The 17,522-nt window shown below is 38.3% G+C and overlaps 1 protein-coding gene across 1 annotated transcript; it reads left to right on the forward strand.

The window, feature by feature from the left end:
- The first annotated feature begins 1,966 nt into the window (after positions 1-1,966).
- Positions 1,967-17,146, forward strand: si:ch73-60h1.1 (calcium/calmodulin-dependent protein kinase type IV). Its single transcript, XM_060864355.1, has 11 exons — positions 1,967-2,812; positions 4,418-4,496; positions 4,584-4,646; positions 4,926-5,008; positions 5,982-6,054; positions 12,293-12,383; positions 12,571-12,645; positions 12,979-13,054; positions 13,202-13,328; positions 14,044-14,196; positions 15,333-17,146. Exons 1-11 carry the CDS (start codon positions 2,706-2,708, stop codon positions 15,810-15,812), a joined length of 1,407 nt encoding a protein of 468 aa, XP_060720338.1. The 5' UTR covers positions 1,967-2,705; the 3' UTR covers positions 15,813-17,146.
- The last annotated feature ends 376 nt before the right edge of the window (positions 17,147-17,522 follow it).

Here is a 17,522-nt window from a genome sequence, read left to right on the forward strand (position 1 = left end):
CATTGACTTTTTATGAACCCCTGTTCGGGGAACCTTGGTGACATCCCCAGTAAGCAGCCCCGGGAAATGTTATTTCATTTCTATTATCATTGCATGGGCTAAATCCTGATTCCCTGTGGACATGATAAAGATGGTCATCATTATCTAGCTTAGTGACACTGCTTACAGCCCTTATTACAGTTCCTGAAAGCATCTGTACTCAACTGTAGCCTTTTCTTGTTCATTCATTCATTCATCTTCTACCGCTTATCCGAACTACCTCAGGTCACGGGGAGCCTGTGCCTATCTCAGGCGTCATCGGGCATCAAGGCAGGATACACCCTGGACAGTGTGCCAACCCATCGCAGGGCACACACACACACTCTCATTCACTCACGCACTCACACACTAGGGACAATTTTTCCAGAGATGCCAATCAACCTACCATGCATGTCTTTGGACCGGGGAGGAAACCGGAGTACCCGGAGGAAACCCCCGAGGCACGGGGAGAACATGCAAACTCCACACACACAAGGTGGAGGCAGGAATCGAACCCCGACCCTGGAGGTGTGAGGCGAACGTGCTAACCACTAAGCCACCGTGCCCCCCCGCCTTTTCTTGTTATTAAATATAATAAAATTGCCAAAAACACTGAACTATAACACACCTTTTCTCTTTGTGTTAAGTATATTTTATTTAAACTTATGTTTAAAGTGTGTTTCTGCCCACCTTCATCTCTGCTGAAGCTGCTGAAATCACCCGGCTACCCAGAAACATTTAACTTCTACTGTATATCAGGAACCAAATATATTTTGGCTCTCCCGTTTAGTACCGACTACCGGAGTCCCTGCCTGCTCTTTGTAAATAATGTACACTGTCTTTAACCTTTATATGATCACAAGCTTAATATTCTCTCTCTCTCTCTCTCTCTCTCTCTCTCTCTCTCTCTCTCTCTCACTCTCTCTCTCTCTCTCTCTCTCTCTCCCTTTCTTTCTACACATGCTGCCCCTGAGTTCTCCATGTTCTCAGTTCCCAGAGTGACCGCCTCTTTTCTCCAGGCCTGACTGATCCATCTTTATGCCCTACCTCTGGTTGGAGTCTCTTCGCTTGGTGGTGCTCACTGCTGCTGAAGGTGGCTCCGAGGGGACAGCCTCGAGAGACCCATGGGACTGCTGTGGATAGGACCAGGTGGAGACTATGGCGCTGATTTTTGAACTGTTGCGGTGGTCGGTTTTGCGCTCGGGTTCCCATCACTGAACATTTGAAGGTTTCAGCACAAACGAATTAGTGTTATATCGATAACTCAGAAATATAAAATTGCTCAGGAGCTTTTGGTTACACTACTCCATTTGACTAGATACAGCTGTAGAAAGGATATTATTTATTCTTCTTTATTTATTCTTTATTTGATTTTATTTATTTTTATTGGTTTTTTAATGATGTAGACAGTATAGAGCATTTCTAGTTGTACTGTATGGTTGTGAAAACAATTTGAATTTGAAATCAAATTGAATTTTAACATCTGTATACTACGTATTTTACTTATATTCAGTCTAATGTGATTATGTTGCTTGTTTTTGAATCCTGTAATTGAATTTAGATTTTTTTTTTAAATTTCTGAACATGCTATGCTACAATAATTTTTAAACAAGGATGAAAGTAAAGTCCTAAACCAATTAAAATGTGTGTGTGTGTGTGTGTGTGTGTAGATGCACATGGTCAAACTACATTAGAAGAGCACCACATTTGGGCTTGTTTCTATAGTACAACTTTAATATTAACATTAAGAGGCAATCGTCAGTACTCGGCGCTTGGTCTCTTAGAATCCATAATTAATTTTAGTTGGACTGTGATTGCAACACTGCTGCCTCCCTCATCGGTAGCAGTAGATTGGTGGAAAGCCCAGGTTTCGCTGACAGACTCCTCATCCACCCTCCTTCCTCCCTCCCTCCCTCCATTCTTCCTCTATCCTCCATCCCCTTTTCTCTCTTTGCGTTGTCACAGCACCCTGGCTGCCACCTCCCCAACCCAAGCGACAACGGTGGAGATAAACATATCCACTCGATACACAGTCCTGCATCAGCACCATGTTCTTTCTAGCAGGTGGAATACATTTAAACGCACATTGCTCGGTGCAGCTTGATGCGTAATTCCGGCGTAAATAAACACTTCTCGCATAACCAGACGCGCGCTCATCGCAATCCGGTGCCTCATCACTGAACGGATGGATTATCTCATGTCTGACTTTTTGTGTTGAATTTGAGAAGTGCGGGATCCAGAGAAACCAGATGGGATTGTTGACACCACCAACGCGAGGCCCGCTGGAGGATGAAACACGGGCTCTGAATGTGCCCATATAAGATGATCTGATCATCACTACAACGCGTAGCTCAACGCATTTCCCAGTGATTCAGTCTCCGCGTGATGCGCTAGTATTTATGACTCGTCTGCATTTGTTTAGCTTTATTTATACATCCCATGCGGTAGCCATAGCAATGGTTTGCTTGGGCTGAAGATGAATGGGCGCACTCTGCTGGAAATGGACAGCTTTATCCCATTTAGATCCATTTTAGATCACTGAGGTACATTTTTAAACAGTCGTCCGTTCATAGACTTTGGAGGAACATCATATGTCATTAAGTGGTATCCAGATGCGATGAGGCTTCCCTTGATCTGTAGGGCCCATCTCTGCTAGAGGAAAACACTGAGGTTCTGGAGGTGCAACAATGCCGAGCTCTCGCCTCAGCCCTGGCTCCGTGGACTACTGGGTGGACGGTTCACGTCGAGATGTTTCGTTGGAGGAGTTCTACACCATGGGTCCAGAACTGGGAAGGTAAGTATAACGTAAGACAATGATCCTGATCCATCAATCATACCCCCCCCTTAGACTACCACACACTCCCATCCCTGTAGTGATGGTGCACATAAATGCCGTCCAAGTCTCTATCTATCAAAAAAGAAAAAGCCTTTCTGGAAATGTAATAATTTAATGTAGATGAATTTTTGTAAGATTTTATAGCTGTGGTTTGTGTGTGTGTGTGTGTGTGTGCTCCTTCAACAATGGGTTTCTGTTGTGTTCTTAGTAAAGATGTCTGGTCCTAGTATAATAGTTGTAAATGGGTCATATAAGATAGCATCATTATCTCAGCTTGTAGACAAGCTTTTTGGTTCCAAATTGCAATTGTCACTTTGGTTAGTGTGCAATGTTTTGACTTTTTTGATGTTGCCATCAAAGCCAGATGTTGTTGGATGTTGTACAAATTACATTATGCTGATATTAAGGGTGGTCTGTGGTTTAAGAAGTAAAACAGAAATTGCTGAATTAAGAGGAGGAAGAGGAGGGAAATCAGGTCAGACAGTATGACCTCTGACCCCAGACACCTGACACGCACACACAACCACAAAAGCCCTTATGTTGGTGACGTTGATGCTTTGTTCTCAGTGCCTAATGACATTTAAGATCGGTTTTCTTGAAGCCTGAGGTGTCGATGGGTTTAATCACAAATCAGCAGATGTGGAGATGCTCAGGCTCCCTGTGTGTTCAGCCTTGTGATCTCAAGCACCCATCCGCTGACAATTAAGTGTTAACGATTTCACAGGACCCAAGAAAGCCCTCTAGCACCTTCACTCACATACCAGGTGATGTGTGAATTCCAGTTTCCTTTTGGTGAGATAAAACACTGCTTGATGTGTTGAATCTAATCTGGATGATAAGGAACTGGATGAAAGATTTTTGATAAATAATATGGGACAACTGATATTATAGATACTATATACATTTAACTTCAACTTATATGTACATTTTTAACTAAACAATTATCTAAAAATACTAAATACTAATGTTTGGCTCAGGAGGTAGTGTTGCCACCGCACAGCTCCCGAGTCTCAAGTTTGATCCTGACCTTGGGATGCTGCTCGTTTGGGTTGCCTTTATTTTTGTTCTATTGAATTGAATTCAACAGAATTGGCTACATAAAAGCTGTGGTTTAGTAAAAGTGTGTGCATGGTGCTCTACATTAGTCTGGCACTCCATCCATGGTATATTCCCACCTCTCAGCAGGAATAAAATCCAGATCTAAGATAAAGCAAAAGAACGTATAAAATGTATAAAAATATTGTACTGCCGTTGTGCTTCTTGTTGCGGCTTCACATGTCTCTGAGAGAGTTTCAGAACTTACAAGTAGGGCACCAGTTTGGAAGAAGGACACTCACAGCTTGAGCAGGATCGGTCTGGACAGCTGTATGATGACTCAAATCGAAGCTCTTACTTGGTGGCATGACATCAAATGCAATACCCCACTGATTCCTCATCGGTTACACATTTGTGCTACCCCAGTTTCCAAGATTATGAATTGCATCCCCATCTTGGCTCCAGCTCGGAGCATTGTCTGTTTAGCTAGGATGACTTCATTGATTTTTCCTATGCTTTTTTCTCTAGGGGGGCCACATCGGTTGTGTATCGCTGTGAAGAGAAGCAAACAGAGAAGCCCTATGCAGCCAAGGTTTTGAAGAAAACTGTAAGTCAGCTTACTGATTTAGTAGAAAGTCGTTTATAAATCCAGTTACAATATTTGATATAATTTAGCATTGTCGTATTGTTGCAGATTGACAAGAAAATTGTGAGAACAGAAATCGGGGTTTTGCTACGTCTTTCCCATCCAAATATTGTAAGAACTTGGATATTTTTCTTTTCAGTTAATAAGTCAGAGACTCAGTGAACAGATTTATTGCCTGTACTGTACATGCATGTCTAAATAAGATTAGGTTGTGTGATTTTATATGTACAGGATTTTTACACACCAATAATTAATTCTTTCCTACATACAACATGACTTGCAGCATCTTTCCCCTCTCTCTCTCTCTCTCTCTCTCTCTCTCTCTCTCTCTATCTCTCTCGCTCTCGCTCTGTCTCTCTCTCTCTCTCTCTCTCTCTCTGTGTCTTATAGATTCGCCTGAAAGAGATCTTCGAGACGAAAACAGAGATCTCTCTAATCTTAGAGCTCGTCACTGGCGGGGAACTTTTTGACAGGTGTGCTTTCATTAAGATTCTATTTTAAAACTCTGTCTTTATTAAATACTTTAAAGAAAACAGCATATGCATTTTTCCAAGCGATTAATGACTTCAAAGCATAGAGAAGTAGAAACAAACATCTTTTATCCCATTAACAGATCAGAATATTCTCTTCATAGGATGACTTTGTTTTCTGTTTAAATGCCTCAAAACAGATTTTTAGTCCTTCTGTAGTTGAAACAAATTTCTTAATATATTACTAAAGGTCATCCTTTTCCGAATATTTTCCGAATATGAATAATCAATATATATTTTCTTTGCAAATTGGGTCCTTGCAAAACTGAATTATAAACCCAAAGAGGGTGTGGTCTAAATACTAAAAAATGAAAAACCCAGAGGTAGAAATGGTAGCACTGTCAGGATCATTTGTAAAATCTGACTTTGACAGTTCCTCAATCTCAGCTATGTCCCTGAAGTTCATTAGGGAAATACACGATTCCCAAAATGTAAACAAAGTAGTACCTTTATTTAAATCGCTGCAGCCCTGACCAGGCAGTTACTAAGGATAAATAAATGAACACAGTATATGTTCATTTTCATGAATATGTGCTGTCTTTTTCCAAGCTTCAGATGTGACAGCTGATGAATGAATTATGAATGATGAATTATGAATTTCCATATATCTTTCAAAAAAATTATCGACTTGTCTGTTTAGAACACATTGTGTGTCTGTTTAGAACACATTTTTCCATCGGAGTATGTAGATGCATTTGGTTACATTTAAATTTAAATCATAAATTAGAATCAGACAACTGCTAGCTGATTTTTAGTTCATTTGGGATATGATCACGTACTCTTCTTAACTTTGTGGCTTATAGCTGAATTATTCATGATCAAGCAAGAGCTGAAGGCATGAAAGCATTTTGTGAAACAGTGTGTGTGTGTGTCTCTTTTTTCAGTCTCGTTAGCTGAATGTGTTTTTTATTGTCAGGATCGTGGAGAGGGGCTACTACAGTGAGAGAGACGCTGCTCATGTAATCAAGCAGATCCTGGAGGCAGTGGCGGTAAGGCCCAGGTTTAGTCTGCTCTTACATTTTATTTGATTTTTTTTTTAACTTATTATATTTTAAAGGTGATCACTGTGAGAATCAACAAAAATGAATTTAATTGAATATTATTAAATATTATACAACATTAGATAAAAAGATGAATATTTTTATTAAAAGAAATGTTATGTTATATGATAACTATCCATGGATCATTATGTTTATGCAGGCAAAAAGGATAGGAGAGCATCCTTTATCCTTCCATGCCAGCCATTTTGCACATCCCAACTTTAGTACTTCTCACACCCTGCTAGACACACAGATGGTGTCAGAAAAACTTTTTTCCCACGGAATGCCCTGAGAGTGAAATACACTTTATAGTCATGTCAAGACATGTTTTGATGGAAATCTGTGAGCAGTAACTGGATCCTATTAAAGCCTTTGTAAAAGACAGGCTATCTGCTGACACTTGATGTGCAAATTGATTCTAGACTTTATAAGAAAGTAATTTGATTTCAGAGTCATCTGTTCAGGTGTCTTTGTCGTGACGGTTGTTTACATAATACGTACATTACACTCAGAAATGATTGAGGTAAAAAAAATTATATAGTGACAATAAAAGTGGGACAAATGTGAAGGTGATTGTGCTACATAATGCTTATGGTATTCAGAAGTTCATCATGATTAACCCTTTCTAGCAGTACTGTACGCCGGTGCTCTTAATGGTAGTGGAAAGGAAATCGGTTTATCGGACATTGCACAAATTAATTACTTGATTGTAGCAAGTCTGTTATAAGATTAGTCAAGACACGGTTGGGATTCTGTATATAGAGTATCGTGACATCGTGTGAACACGGGCGCAAACTAAAGATAAAGAGTTGAAGGATAAAACTGAACAAGGTCTTTGTTTACTTAATAAAATCCTTATTTATGCCATTTACAAGCAATTATGAAATGATATGAAGTGACGCTTATCCTTTGCATTCACCTTTATACGATGTGCACTTCATATTAAATCTATAGGAATCTTCCTCAGCTTCAGTCCTGGAGGATATGTTTTTATTGATGTACTTAATATAATAATACAATAGTAATGTGTCAGTGCAAAAGAAAGGCTCACTTGTGCTTTTAGGCTAAAAACTAGAACAAGCTCAGAGTCTAGCTCAATTTAATGAGAAAGAGGGATCTGATACAAACCTTACTAACAAAAGACATAATCGAATAATGCTAATAGGGGAAGTAAATGCGGACTCAAGTGTTGAAAAAAATGATACCGTGTAGATGTAAAATATTAATATTAATTAATGTTGTTTGCCTGGCATGAGACTAGAGGGATTTTTCTATTATGCGGTGTGAAACTGCTAACGGCTGCACAGAGGTTGTGTTGTCATTCAGAAGTGAGATATAGTGAGCGTTGTTTTGCATAGCACCATGCAAAATGTGAAATAATCCTCTCAGAGGAAAGAAAAATCCATTGCCATTTCCTCCTGTCCGTTTTAATCTCCTGAGCGGGATGAAACTATGCTGCCTGATATGTGACAGCTTGGGAGCAGGGTGCATGCTAATGTCAGTGAAACAGCACGACAGTGGCCATATGCATGTTTTATTTAGCATAAAAGCATTGCTCCCAGATGTAATCATTAAGTTTTGCTGTATGTTATGTATTGTTGTGAATGTATGAGCCTTGCTAAATGACACATAGCTCAGTGAAGTCGTCATTTAGTCTGCAGTTATCAAGAACAAAAAGTTTTGTATCTCACTGACTCATTTTTAACCTTCTCACTCAGGGTGCTATGAAAGCATGATGATCCTCTAGCATGTCAAAGTAACACCCTGTCATTTTTTCTGAGGCTGCCATCCGAGCTATTAGGAGTGACTTTGCACTGTATGTTCTTATATACCGACTTACAAATGACAGTAAACGTGTCGGATTTAGGTTGCTAAACCGGTGATGTGATGAAGATATATGGAAAGCAAATCCGCATTGTTTTTCATCAGCTAGCATGATTTCCGTCAGTATTTTAAGACCGTGTTAAAGAACTGACATCTGTTCTTCGCCTTCGCACACCAACTTAATTAACACAGCTCTTGGCATGGAATGAGTCATACCAGCACTTTAGCTTGAGGCTCTTAGACACCCATGTGCCATTACTTAGATTTATTTGTAGCTCAAATGTTCGGAAAACTAGCAGGAAGACGAATGGATCTAAAGGACTGGTAAAGGCATATCCATCATCTGTTTTAACTGTAATGGAGGTGCTGGAGGGCTGGAGGCTCTGTGTGGAGTGCAACAAATATTAGCACTGTGAATCTCAGGCTTTATAAGCAGATGTGAAGGTGCAGTGTTAAATGCCTAAACTGTCACCTTATTAAGATCCAGTGTTTCATTTCAATCCAGATATCAATGGGCCTGCTCGCCAGATTATATATGCAGATACTCTCACACTCGAACGCACACTGTCAGCGTGCCGTGTAATAAGCATTAAGCAACTAATGAGTGAAATTGAAACAGCAAATCACAGATTAGTGCAAGTCTAACAAATTTTACAGAGAGCTCAGATTCAGCGTGGCCTAAAACGTGAATGGAAAAGAGTCCATCTGCTGCAGCTCTTTCAGACGATGGAAGGCATTTTCCATTTCAATTAATCTGGCCAGCTTGTGGCCTGATTAAGTTAAATCCCATAGGTTTCACTCGAATTCTCTTTGCTCTCACTGTGCACTAAGTCTATTCAAGGATTCAGACCTTCCAAAATAATGAAGGATCATTCCACAAAGGTGCTCATTAGTCTGCCACTGATACCACACATTTGCCATTTAATATTTTTGCAGCTTGCAATGCTGCAACTTGTTCTTGTGAACAATATGCAGGACCATTTTCTTGGGTTTCAGTGATATATCTGTAAGAAAAGCTCCCCATTATACCTGCATCTAGCTCTTACTTAAGATTACACACCTTTCGTATAGTTGGCTTATGCTATTCTTCTTTACTTGCACTGTGTAATCATATTTATTGCTTTGTTACGAACGAAAAGTCAAATTGTGGTCAAACAGGGGTGTGATGTGACCATGGAAGATATTCATATATAATAACATAAACAGGAATTGGGGTTTTCCCCTTTATATATTCAGAATTAGCCATCAATTTTTGATGTCAAAATGACTGATTATTTTATTTGTTTATAGTCGAGTTGTGGACCGGCTGCTAAACCACTAGCCTTACTTTTTGTAAAATGATTACTAAGTCAAGATCTTTATGGACATCGTAGCCATATACAGTGTGCGCTACACGGTAAGATGAAATTACATTTATAATGAACTCAAGGTGGAAAAAACAAGTATGACATACACAGTGTGGACAGGGAATAAATAAAGTGCAACAGGAATAAGAAGGGGGGGGGGTGTTTAAAAAGTAGAGCATAAATACTCATAACACCACGAACATTTAACATGACAGTAAGTCACTGAAGTAAGTATACGGTCCATATAAGGTCAAACTAGAATGAAATTCTGTAGGCTAAGAGACATGAAGTTTAAGGGATGGTGCAGTACTGTAATAAGTCAATTCAATAAAAGTGTCTGTGTGTCTTGAAAAGAAAAATGCAACTGTTTTTTTTTTTTCTTGTTTAAACTTTCAGTGAGTTAACAGTTTACTCAGGTGTTGTTAAGCAAATACGATTTAACCAGGAAGAAAAATGTTTAATACATTTAGCACGTACACTTTAACAAGAACCAACACACTGCTTTTCACTATTTTGTAATCAGCGCCAGTCCCGTTGCATTATGGGACGGTGCAGTGTGCGTTGGCTCCATACTGCAGAAACTCAGCAGAAGCAGTAGGTCATCCAGGTATTTCGCACCTACTGTTTTATAAACACTGAGACCTTGGACGTTCTATTTCTTTGGCATACTTGCATCTGTGTAGTTTAGACATCGCTACACACAAAACCAAATGATTTTGTAATGTTGAAAAACTTGCAATTATGTCTTAATAACTCAATTACAAAGCGCTGATATTGGAGACTCTGTCCTAAGATGCTACGTCTCCTCATAGAAAATCTCACCGTATCAACAATTCACCATAAACACATGCCTTATTAAATTGTACATGATGAACTGTTTAAACTGGCTTACATTGTTCTAACCATACATGAATGGCTACAATGTAGTATTAACGTATTGAATTCTATTTTAATGTCGTACTGACGTATTGAATTCTATTTTAGTGTTATATTGACATATTGGATTCTAGGTCAGTGTTGCTTTGAGGTATTGACTTCTTTTTCAGAGTCCTACTGAAGTATTGAATTCTATTTTGGTGATGCACTGAAGTATGGAATTCTATCATTGTGTCACATTGAAGTATTGAATTCTATTTCAGTGCCGTATTGGTGTATTGAACTCTATTTTCGTGTTGTATTAAAGTCGACTGCAGTGTCACATTTATGTATTGAATTATATTTCTGTCGTATTGGCGTGTTAAATTCTATTTCCATGTTTTTTTGAAGTATTGAATTCTGTTTCAATGTCGTGTTGAAGTATTGAAATATATATCCGTGTTGTATTGAAGTATTAAAACCTATTTCAGTGTCGTATCGAAGGTAAAATGTTCTTTCTGGGACGGTGGCAGAGCAACTTACCATCCACTTTGAATCACAAGCTCTCTTAAATACAATGCAATTTGGCTTCAGGCGTAAATACTCTACAGACTTTGCATGTTGCTACCTCTTGGAAACTACCAGGGCATATGTGGATCAGGGAAGAGTGGCGGGAGCAGTCTTCCTTGATCTGCGTAAAGCTTTTGATACTGTTAATCACCAGATACTCTATAGTAAATTAAATCAATATAGTCTTTCTGAGCACACCCAAAACTGGATAAGATCTTATTTGAGTGACCGACATCAGTGTGTACAAGTAAATAACATCAAATCTGAGTGCCGCAGGGGTCTATCTTGGGACCCTTGTTTTTTAGCATCTACATAAACGATCTCCCTAGAGCGTGTTTGGACGTTGACATAATCATGTATGCTGATGATACGGTGATCTTCACTTATGGGAAAAACGAGCTGGAGGTTGCTGACAAATTATCAAAAGTAATTCAAAAAGTTGTAGAATGGTTGCAAACGTCTTGTCTAACCTTAAATGTTGATAAAACTGTCTCAATGTTTTTCTCAAATAAACGTAAGTTACATCTAACTCAAAATATTCAAGTAAATGGGCAAAAAATTAAAAATGTAAAGGAAACAAAATATTTAGGTCTAATTATTGATTTGAATCTAGGTTTTTAAAGTTATTTAAAAAACGGTAATAAATTGAAATTTAATTTGATGAATTATAAACATATTAGAAATTCATTAACTACGGAAGCCTCGAATATTTATTATAATGCTATGATTGTTCCGCATCTACTGTATTGCATGTCTAGTTGGTCTCAGGCATGTAAAACATCGTTAAAATTACTAGAATCATTATATAAAAGGGCAATAAAAATTCATGATAAAAAGCCTCGTCAGTACCATCATTGTAATGTACTGAGTAAATATAATATTTTGAGTTTTGAGAACCTCATTAAACATAACCAAATTTCTGCTTTATTTAAAATTATCCATAATATTGCTGCTCCCCCTTTGAGAAAATTTGTCACACTAAATTCAGATAGACTTAATAGAGCCACACGGTCGACAGTCAGAGGAGAGTGCAGCGTTCCAAGATACAGAACCACTTATGGTCAACATTTGTTTTTTTATAACGCAGCAAGCCTTTGGAACACTCTTCCAAATGATATTATTTTATGTACAAACTATAGCACATTTACATGCCTGACCAAACAGTGGCTATTAACAAAGCAAACTTGTGAGCACTAAATGACTGTGATATGAACAATGTAGACTGTGAGTGAGTGAGTGAGTGTTAGATTCATGAAGTGGAGAGTGTTTTTATGATGTGAGTGAAGTACGTTTTTGTTTTTTTATATACAGTATAACTTCTGTTAAATTATGAAGTGGAGAGTGTTTTTAGTGAGTTTATTGATGTGAGTGAAATAATGTTTCCATGTATGATACTGTATGTATTTCATGACCTTTTGTAAATGTAACATCTCTCTAGGGACTGCATTTATATAGCTTTTTTTTGCTATAACCTGGCACATGACATCTCTTCTTTCTTAGACTAATGTTCTCTGTGCATTGCCCCTGAATGAGTATAAATAAGCTCATTCGTTCATTCTTCCTTTCTTTTTCTCTTTCTTTCTTTTCTGCAGTACTTGCATGAAAATGGGGTCGTTCACAGGGACCTCAAACCAGAAAACCTGTTATATGCTGATCTATCAATAGATGCTCCTCTCAAGATAGGTAACCAAATACAAATCCTAAACTGGTTTCTTATGTTTTTGATAAAAGGAGAACACATGGTAACTAACATGGTACATCACCTGTAAATTGTTGTAGAAAGTAAATAGTAAAGGGTGCACTGGTGATTTAACACAACACATGAGAAGATGCTTTTATCACTGGCACCTTGTCTCTAACTTGTCCACAGCTGACTTTGGACTCTCCAAGATAATAGACGAGCAAGTGACGATGAAGACGGTGTGTGGTACTCCTGGTTACTGCGGTGAGTTTCTGTGATCACACAAAGGAGCTTGAAAATAAAAAGCAATTAAAAAATAGGATCAATATTAGAATAAGTGGCACATGATCTGTACATTAAAACTGAAAGTGTAACATATTGGTTGGATCACACACATCTATTTTAGGTTTGGTTTTTTTTTGTTTTTTTAGTAACACCATGTGAAGTTGCTTGTTGCTAGTAATATTTTTATTTATTTTATTTATTATTTTTTATTTAAGGAATAAAAACTAAATCAGTCAATCAGTATAGCACTTTTAGAAAGCAGATTGGGTAGTAGGTGTATTTCTTGTTTATCCTCTCATCTTCTTCCATTAGCTCCTGAAATTCTCAGAGGCAATGCTTATGGCCCAGAGGTAGACATGTGGTCCGTGGGAGTGATCTTGTATATACTGTGAGTAAACACCTAAGCAAGCTCTGTGAATAAACACATTACATCATATCCACCTGCAGTGCTGCTATTGGCGTAAAGTGACATCCACACTAAATCTGCTACATTCTCTTTCTCTCTCTGACGCTCTCTTTTTTTTTCCTTCCCCAGGCTGTGTGGATTCGAACCGTTTTTCGATCCGAGGGGAGACCAGTACATGTACAGCCGCATCCTCAACTGTGACTATGAGTTTGTCTCCCCCTGGTGGGATGAGGTCTCCCTCAATGCAAAGGATCTGGTGAGGTCCAGCTTGCTTCTTATAGCTTATAAATGTGTTGTTGTTTATTAATAAATGAAACCTTTTAGGATTTAAATAAAGCATGTTTTCCTTGCAACTTTGGGGTTGGGGGTTCGATTCCCACCTCCACACCTCTGTGTGCTTTTAGGGGTTTTCTCTGGGTACTTGTATTTCCTTCGCCAGGCTGGTTGTAAGCTGATTGGTAAATTGTCCATAATGTCTGAATGTGTATGTGAGTGTTTGTGATTGTGCCCTGCAATGGATTGGCATCCTGTCCAGGATAGACTCCAGGCTCCCCATGTCACTGTGTAGAATAAACGCTACAGAAAATGGCTGGATGAATGGATGGATGGATGGATGGATGGATGGATGGATGGATGGATGGATGGGTAGGTGTGTGGATGGATAAAGAATGGATGGATGGATGGATGGATGGATGGGTGGACGTATTGATGGATGAATGGGTGTAATGGTAAATATCTGTGGCATATGATGATACTTCAGGAGGCTCCTCTAAGGGTGGGAGGGATTATTTTCCTACACCACTATCCATTGTGTGTTATTCCTTACTTAAATATCATTCCCTTTGAAAATGTTAAATTGATACTCACTGTATATCATGATATAGCACAAACCTTCACAGTAAGCTCTACAGTTTTTATGTCACTCATAAACTACCAAGACTGTGTATTTTTGTGTTTTACCACACATACAGGTCAGTAAACTTATAGTTCTGGACCCTCATAAGCGTCTGAGCGTGCAGCAGGCGCTGGAGCATCCATGGGTGCTTGGCAAAGCAGCACGCTTCTCCCACATGGACACCACACAGAGGAAGCTGCAGGAGTTTAACGCTCGACGCAAACTGAAGGTTAGATATAGCTCAACGAATTATTTCCTGCATTCAGGTTTGTATTGGGACATTTTCAGATAGTAACTTTACAGCAGATAGAAGTCAAAAACGGTATGAATTGGATTAGTGGACAGAAATAGCTCTAGCAGCTCAGGTTTTTATCGTAGTTCAGAGAATGACAATATTAAAACAAGAGTGCTCACCCTGGTAAGCGTGCACCCTGATTTCACCCCATAATTCCCTCTTTCCCTCTACTAGTCTTAATAATATTTTCCAGTATTAGCTACACAAACACACTCTACATCACAGACACATTATATTGAATAAACTAAACTGTGCCTTTGTCTGCAGACAAATTAAATGAGATTAATCTGGCAATTCCTGCCCTAATTGTACTCTATCATTTTTAACCACTGGTGTAATAATAATGCTACACATCTTATACTACAGTACCCAGAATTAAGAGTGCCTAGTAGTGACCTGGTGAGTAAGGTGAGTGGCAACTAATAGAAATGCCATCAAATAAAATGAAAATAAGCTTATATCTGTCACATAGCTATATTTTTGTACTGTAAATCTCTGGTTAATCAAAAGAGGTCATTAGTATTTCAATACCATTTAACATCACAAACATGGAGTTGTTTATGAATAAGTTGTTCCTTAGCCTCACAAACAGCCAATGCACCTTCATCTAAACTGTGTTACCTTATAACTGTGTGACTGGATATGGCTGTGTTATTTAAGTGTACTGTATGCTGTATCTCAGAGTCTGTCATGGTTTCTGAATAAATATCAGACTACATGTTTCTACCACCTTGTTGTAGCTGGAATTGTCAAGGCTTTCTATTTTGCTTTTTGCAATTATGCCAATCATTTCTATATGGACATTTGAGATGATTATAAACTGCAAGCTCATTGTATGAAGGCTTTTATAATGCTGCCAAAAACCTTAATTTAGTCTTAGATATTACTTATCACTACTACATTTTCATTTTTACATGTTCATCATTACACAAAATCTTGAATTTTTTAAAGCTTTGCAGTTTAAGTCTGCAGTTTAAACTAATCTAAAAAGTCTAACTTTAACTTAATCCTAACTATATATGAGTACTTGCTGAATGGTTAAACCTACACAATATCCTTTGTTTCTTTAGGCTGCGATGAAAGCTGTAGTGGCAACAAGCCGTATGCATGAAGGCTCAAGGCGTCGCACCGACAGCTGTGAGATCCCCAGCTCTGACAAGAACTCACGGCAATGCAGCTTGGCAAAAGATGCACCCATGGACACCCAGAGTGAATCAGTGAATCCTGTGGAAGAAGACATGGTTAAGACTGAGGAGAAGGAGGAATCACATGACCCGAGTTCCCCCATTCATGCCTCCATGAACCCCAAACCGTCCACTCTGACCGTGGGAACCATGCCCACTAGGCCACCCCTAAAGGTAGAGGGCTTGAGACAGACCACGGTCATGGCCATGGCTCCAGTTGTCCGGCCCAGGGTGCCAAAGAAAAGTTGCTCGGTGGATCCTGGGGTTAAGCATGTGCCCTTGCCGGTCCTCACCAGCCCACCCAGCCCTAAAAGTATGAGCAATGGCTTTGTTGAGACTGGAAACAGCACAGCAGAGTGTCAATGAGTGCAAAGGAATTCTTAATAACGTACAACCATCAAATCATCTCGCTACTCTGTAGAACCAATGAAGCCACTCGGTTAAGTGGTTATACAGCTATACGTCCAGTTTACTTGACTTACTATAACTAGACATTTACAATGGTCTGGGAATCCTTCATTAAAGACACAAGCTGACATGGTTCTAAGACTGAATGCCATTATTGTTGGAATGACACATCTGTGGATAGATTGTAGCTGATACTGTATAGAAAAGGCACAATATAATAATAACAGATGGGCCTAAAAAAAGCTTGTAATTTTTCTTTACTTTTTCCTGTTTACAAATTAATTGATCTTTTGGCTCTCAAAAAAAAATTTTATTCTTTCTGAAAATGCAAAATTTCCTCTAATGTTATGTAAGTTATAGAGTTAAGACAGTGTAGCAAGCTTGATTGCTTTGCATGCATGTACATGGAAGTGAATTTCATATCTTGGGGCTCATTTGTGTATTTTTTATAGACAGTGCAATGGAATCAAGAGACTAATTATCATGGTTATGTTAGCAGAGAGGTAAAAAGAATTAATGTGTTTGTGAAATTAATACTGTAGATGTATATCTTTTTTTTTTTGTTGGATGATTGGACCTAAGACTGAAGGTTTATATTGTATATACTCTTTTAAACTAGATATATAAATATTAAATTATCCTTATAATAATTTGTCCATTGAGCTTTGTAGCGGTCAAGAATAACATCCTTTCTGATATTCAGTTGAATTCTGAGTATTTCTTTTCCTGATACATAATCGTTTACTTCTAAAGGAAATATTCTCAAAAACTGTTCTGCTTGATCTATTAACTCATAACCATGTACAAAAATAAAGCCCTACAGAATGTATAGAACACCGCTACATAAGCTTGCACGATTGTAATGGTGTAAATTATGTTAAGCGTTTAGCACCACTCGCGTTGCCGCTGTGTTTATATCCTTTTGTAGCTTTTTTATTTTTGCATTGACATGAAGAGTTCCATTGCTCTCTTTTCTCTTTTCAGATGTATGTCACAACCACACTTTCTACCTCTTCCTGTCCAGGGGCTTACAACTTCCCAAATACTATTTAAAAAAAAAACATTGCAACTCTTATTGGCGTGGTGGAAGAATATATTTACATTTGTTGAAGTAAATCTGCTTCTGTAAAAATGACTGAACTTAAAAAAAAAATGTCATTAATGATTATATAATCATTCGCCCAATGCCACGCTATGTGTACATATAGCTGAAATGCATGGCAAATTGTCATCACTGAAACGCATCTATATGGTTATGTGTGATATTTTACAATGAATATAAATTACTTAGATATGCTGACTTCAATAAATAGCCTACAAGCTTAGATGCTATTTGTGTTTGATTGGGAATTGTGTTTACATGACTAATAAATTGAGTTAATATCTTTTGTGTTTTTGTGTGGAATCTAAAACTTAAAAGACACCACTGGCTTGCAAAGTTAGTCATCTTCTTTATTTTCTTTTACCTTTTAGTTTACTTTAGATTTGATAATGATTCATGATCATTGATCATCATAAGGTGTGTGGTAGCCTAGTGGTTAAGGTGTTGGGATACCAAAAAAAAACAGTCCTCAGAATTTAGGAACACTGTCAGAGCAGAAGGAAGCAAGTATTCTAACAGGACAACCTTGCATGTGGCTTGATTCATGCACCCTTCACAAAGAATGT

Source organism: Tachysurus vachellii, chromosome 1 (assembly GCF_030014155.1).
Source record: "Tachysurus vachellii isolate PV-2020 chromosome 1, HZAU_Pvac_v1, whole genome shotgun sequence".
NCBI lineage: Eukaryota > Metazoa > Chordata > Actinopteri > Siluriformes > Bagridae > Tachysurus > Tachysurus vachellii.

Bases quoted from the DNA above. Each gene is read 5' to 3' on its own strand.
- si:ch73-60h1.1 (XM_060864355.1), top strand. From the start codon at position 2,706: ATGCCGAGCTCTCGCCTCAGCCCTGGCTCCGTGGACTACTGGGTGGAC. The intron at 2,813-4,417 runs GTAAGTATAACG...TTTTTTCTCTAG, and splicing joins ATGGGTCCAGAACTGGGAAG to GGGGGCCACATCGGTTGTGT. The intron at 13,055-13,201 runs GTGAGTAAACAC...TTCCTTCCCCAG, and splicing joins GGAGTGATCTTGTATATACT to GCTGTGTGGATTCGAACCGT.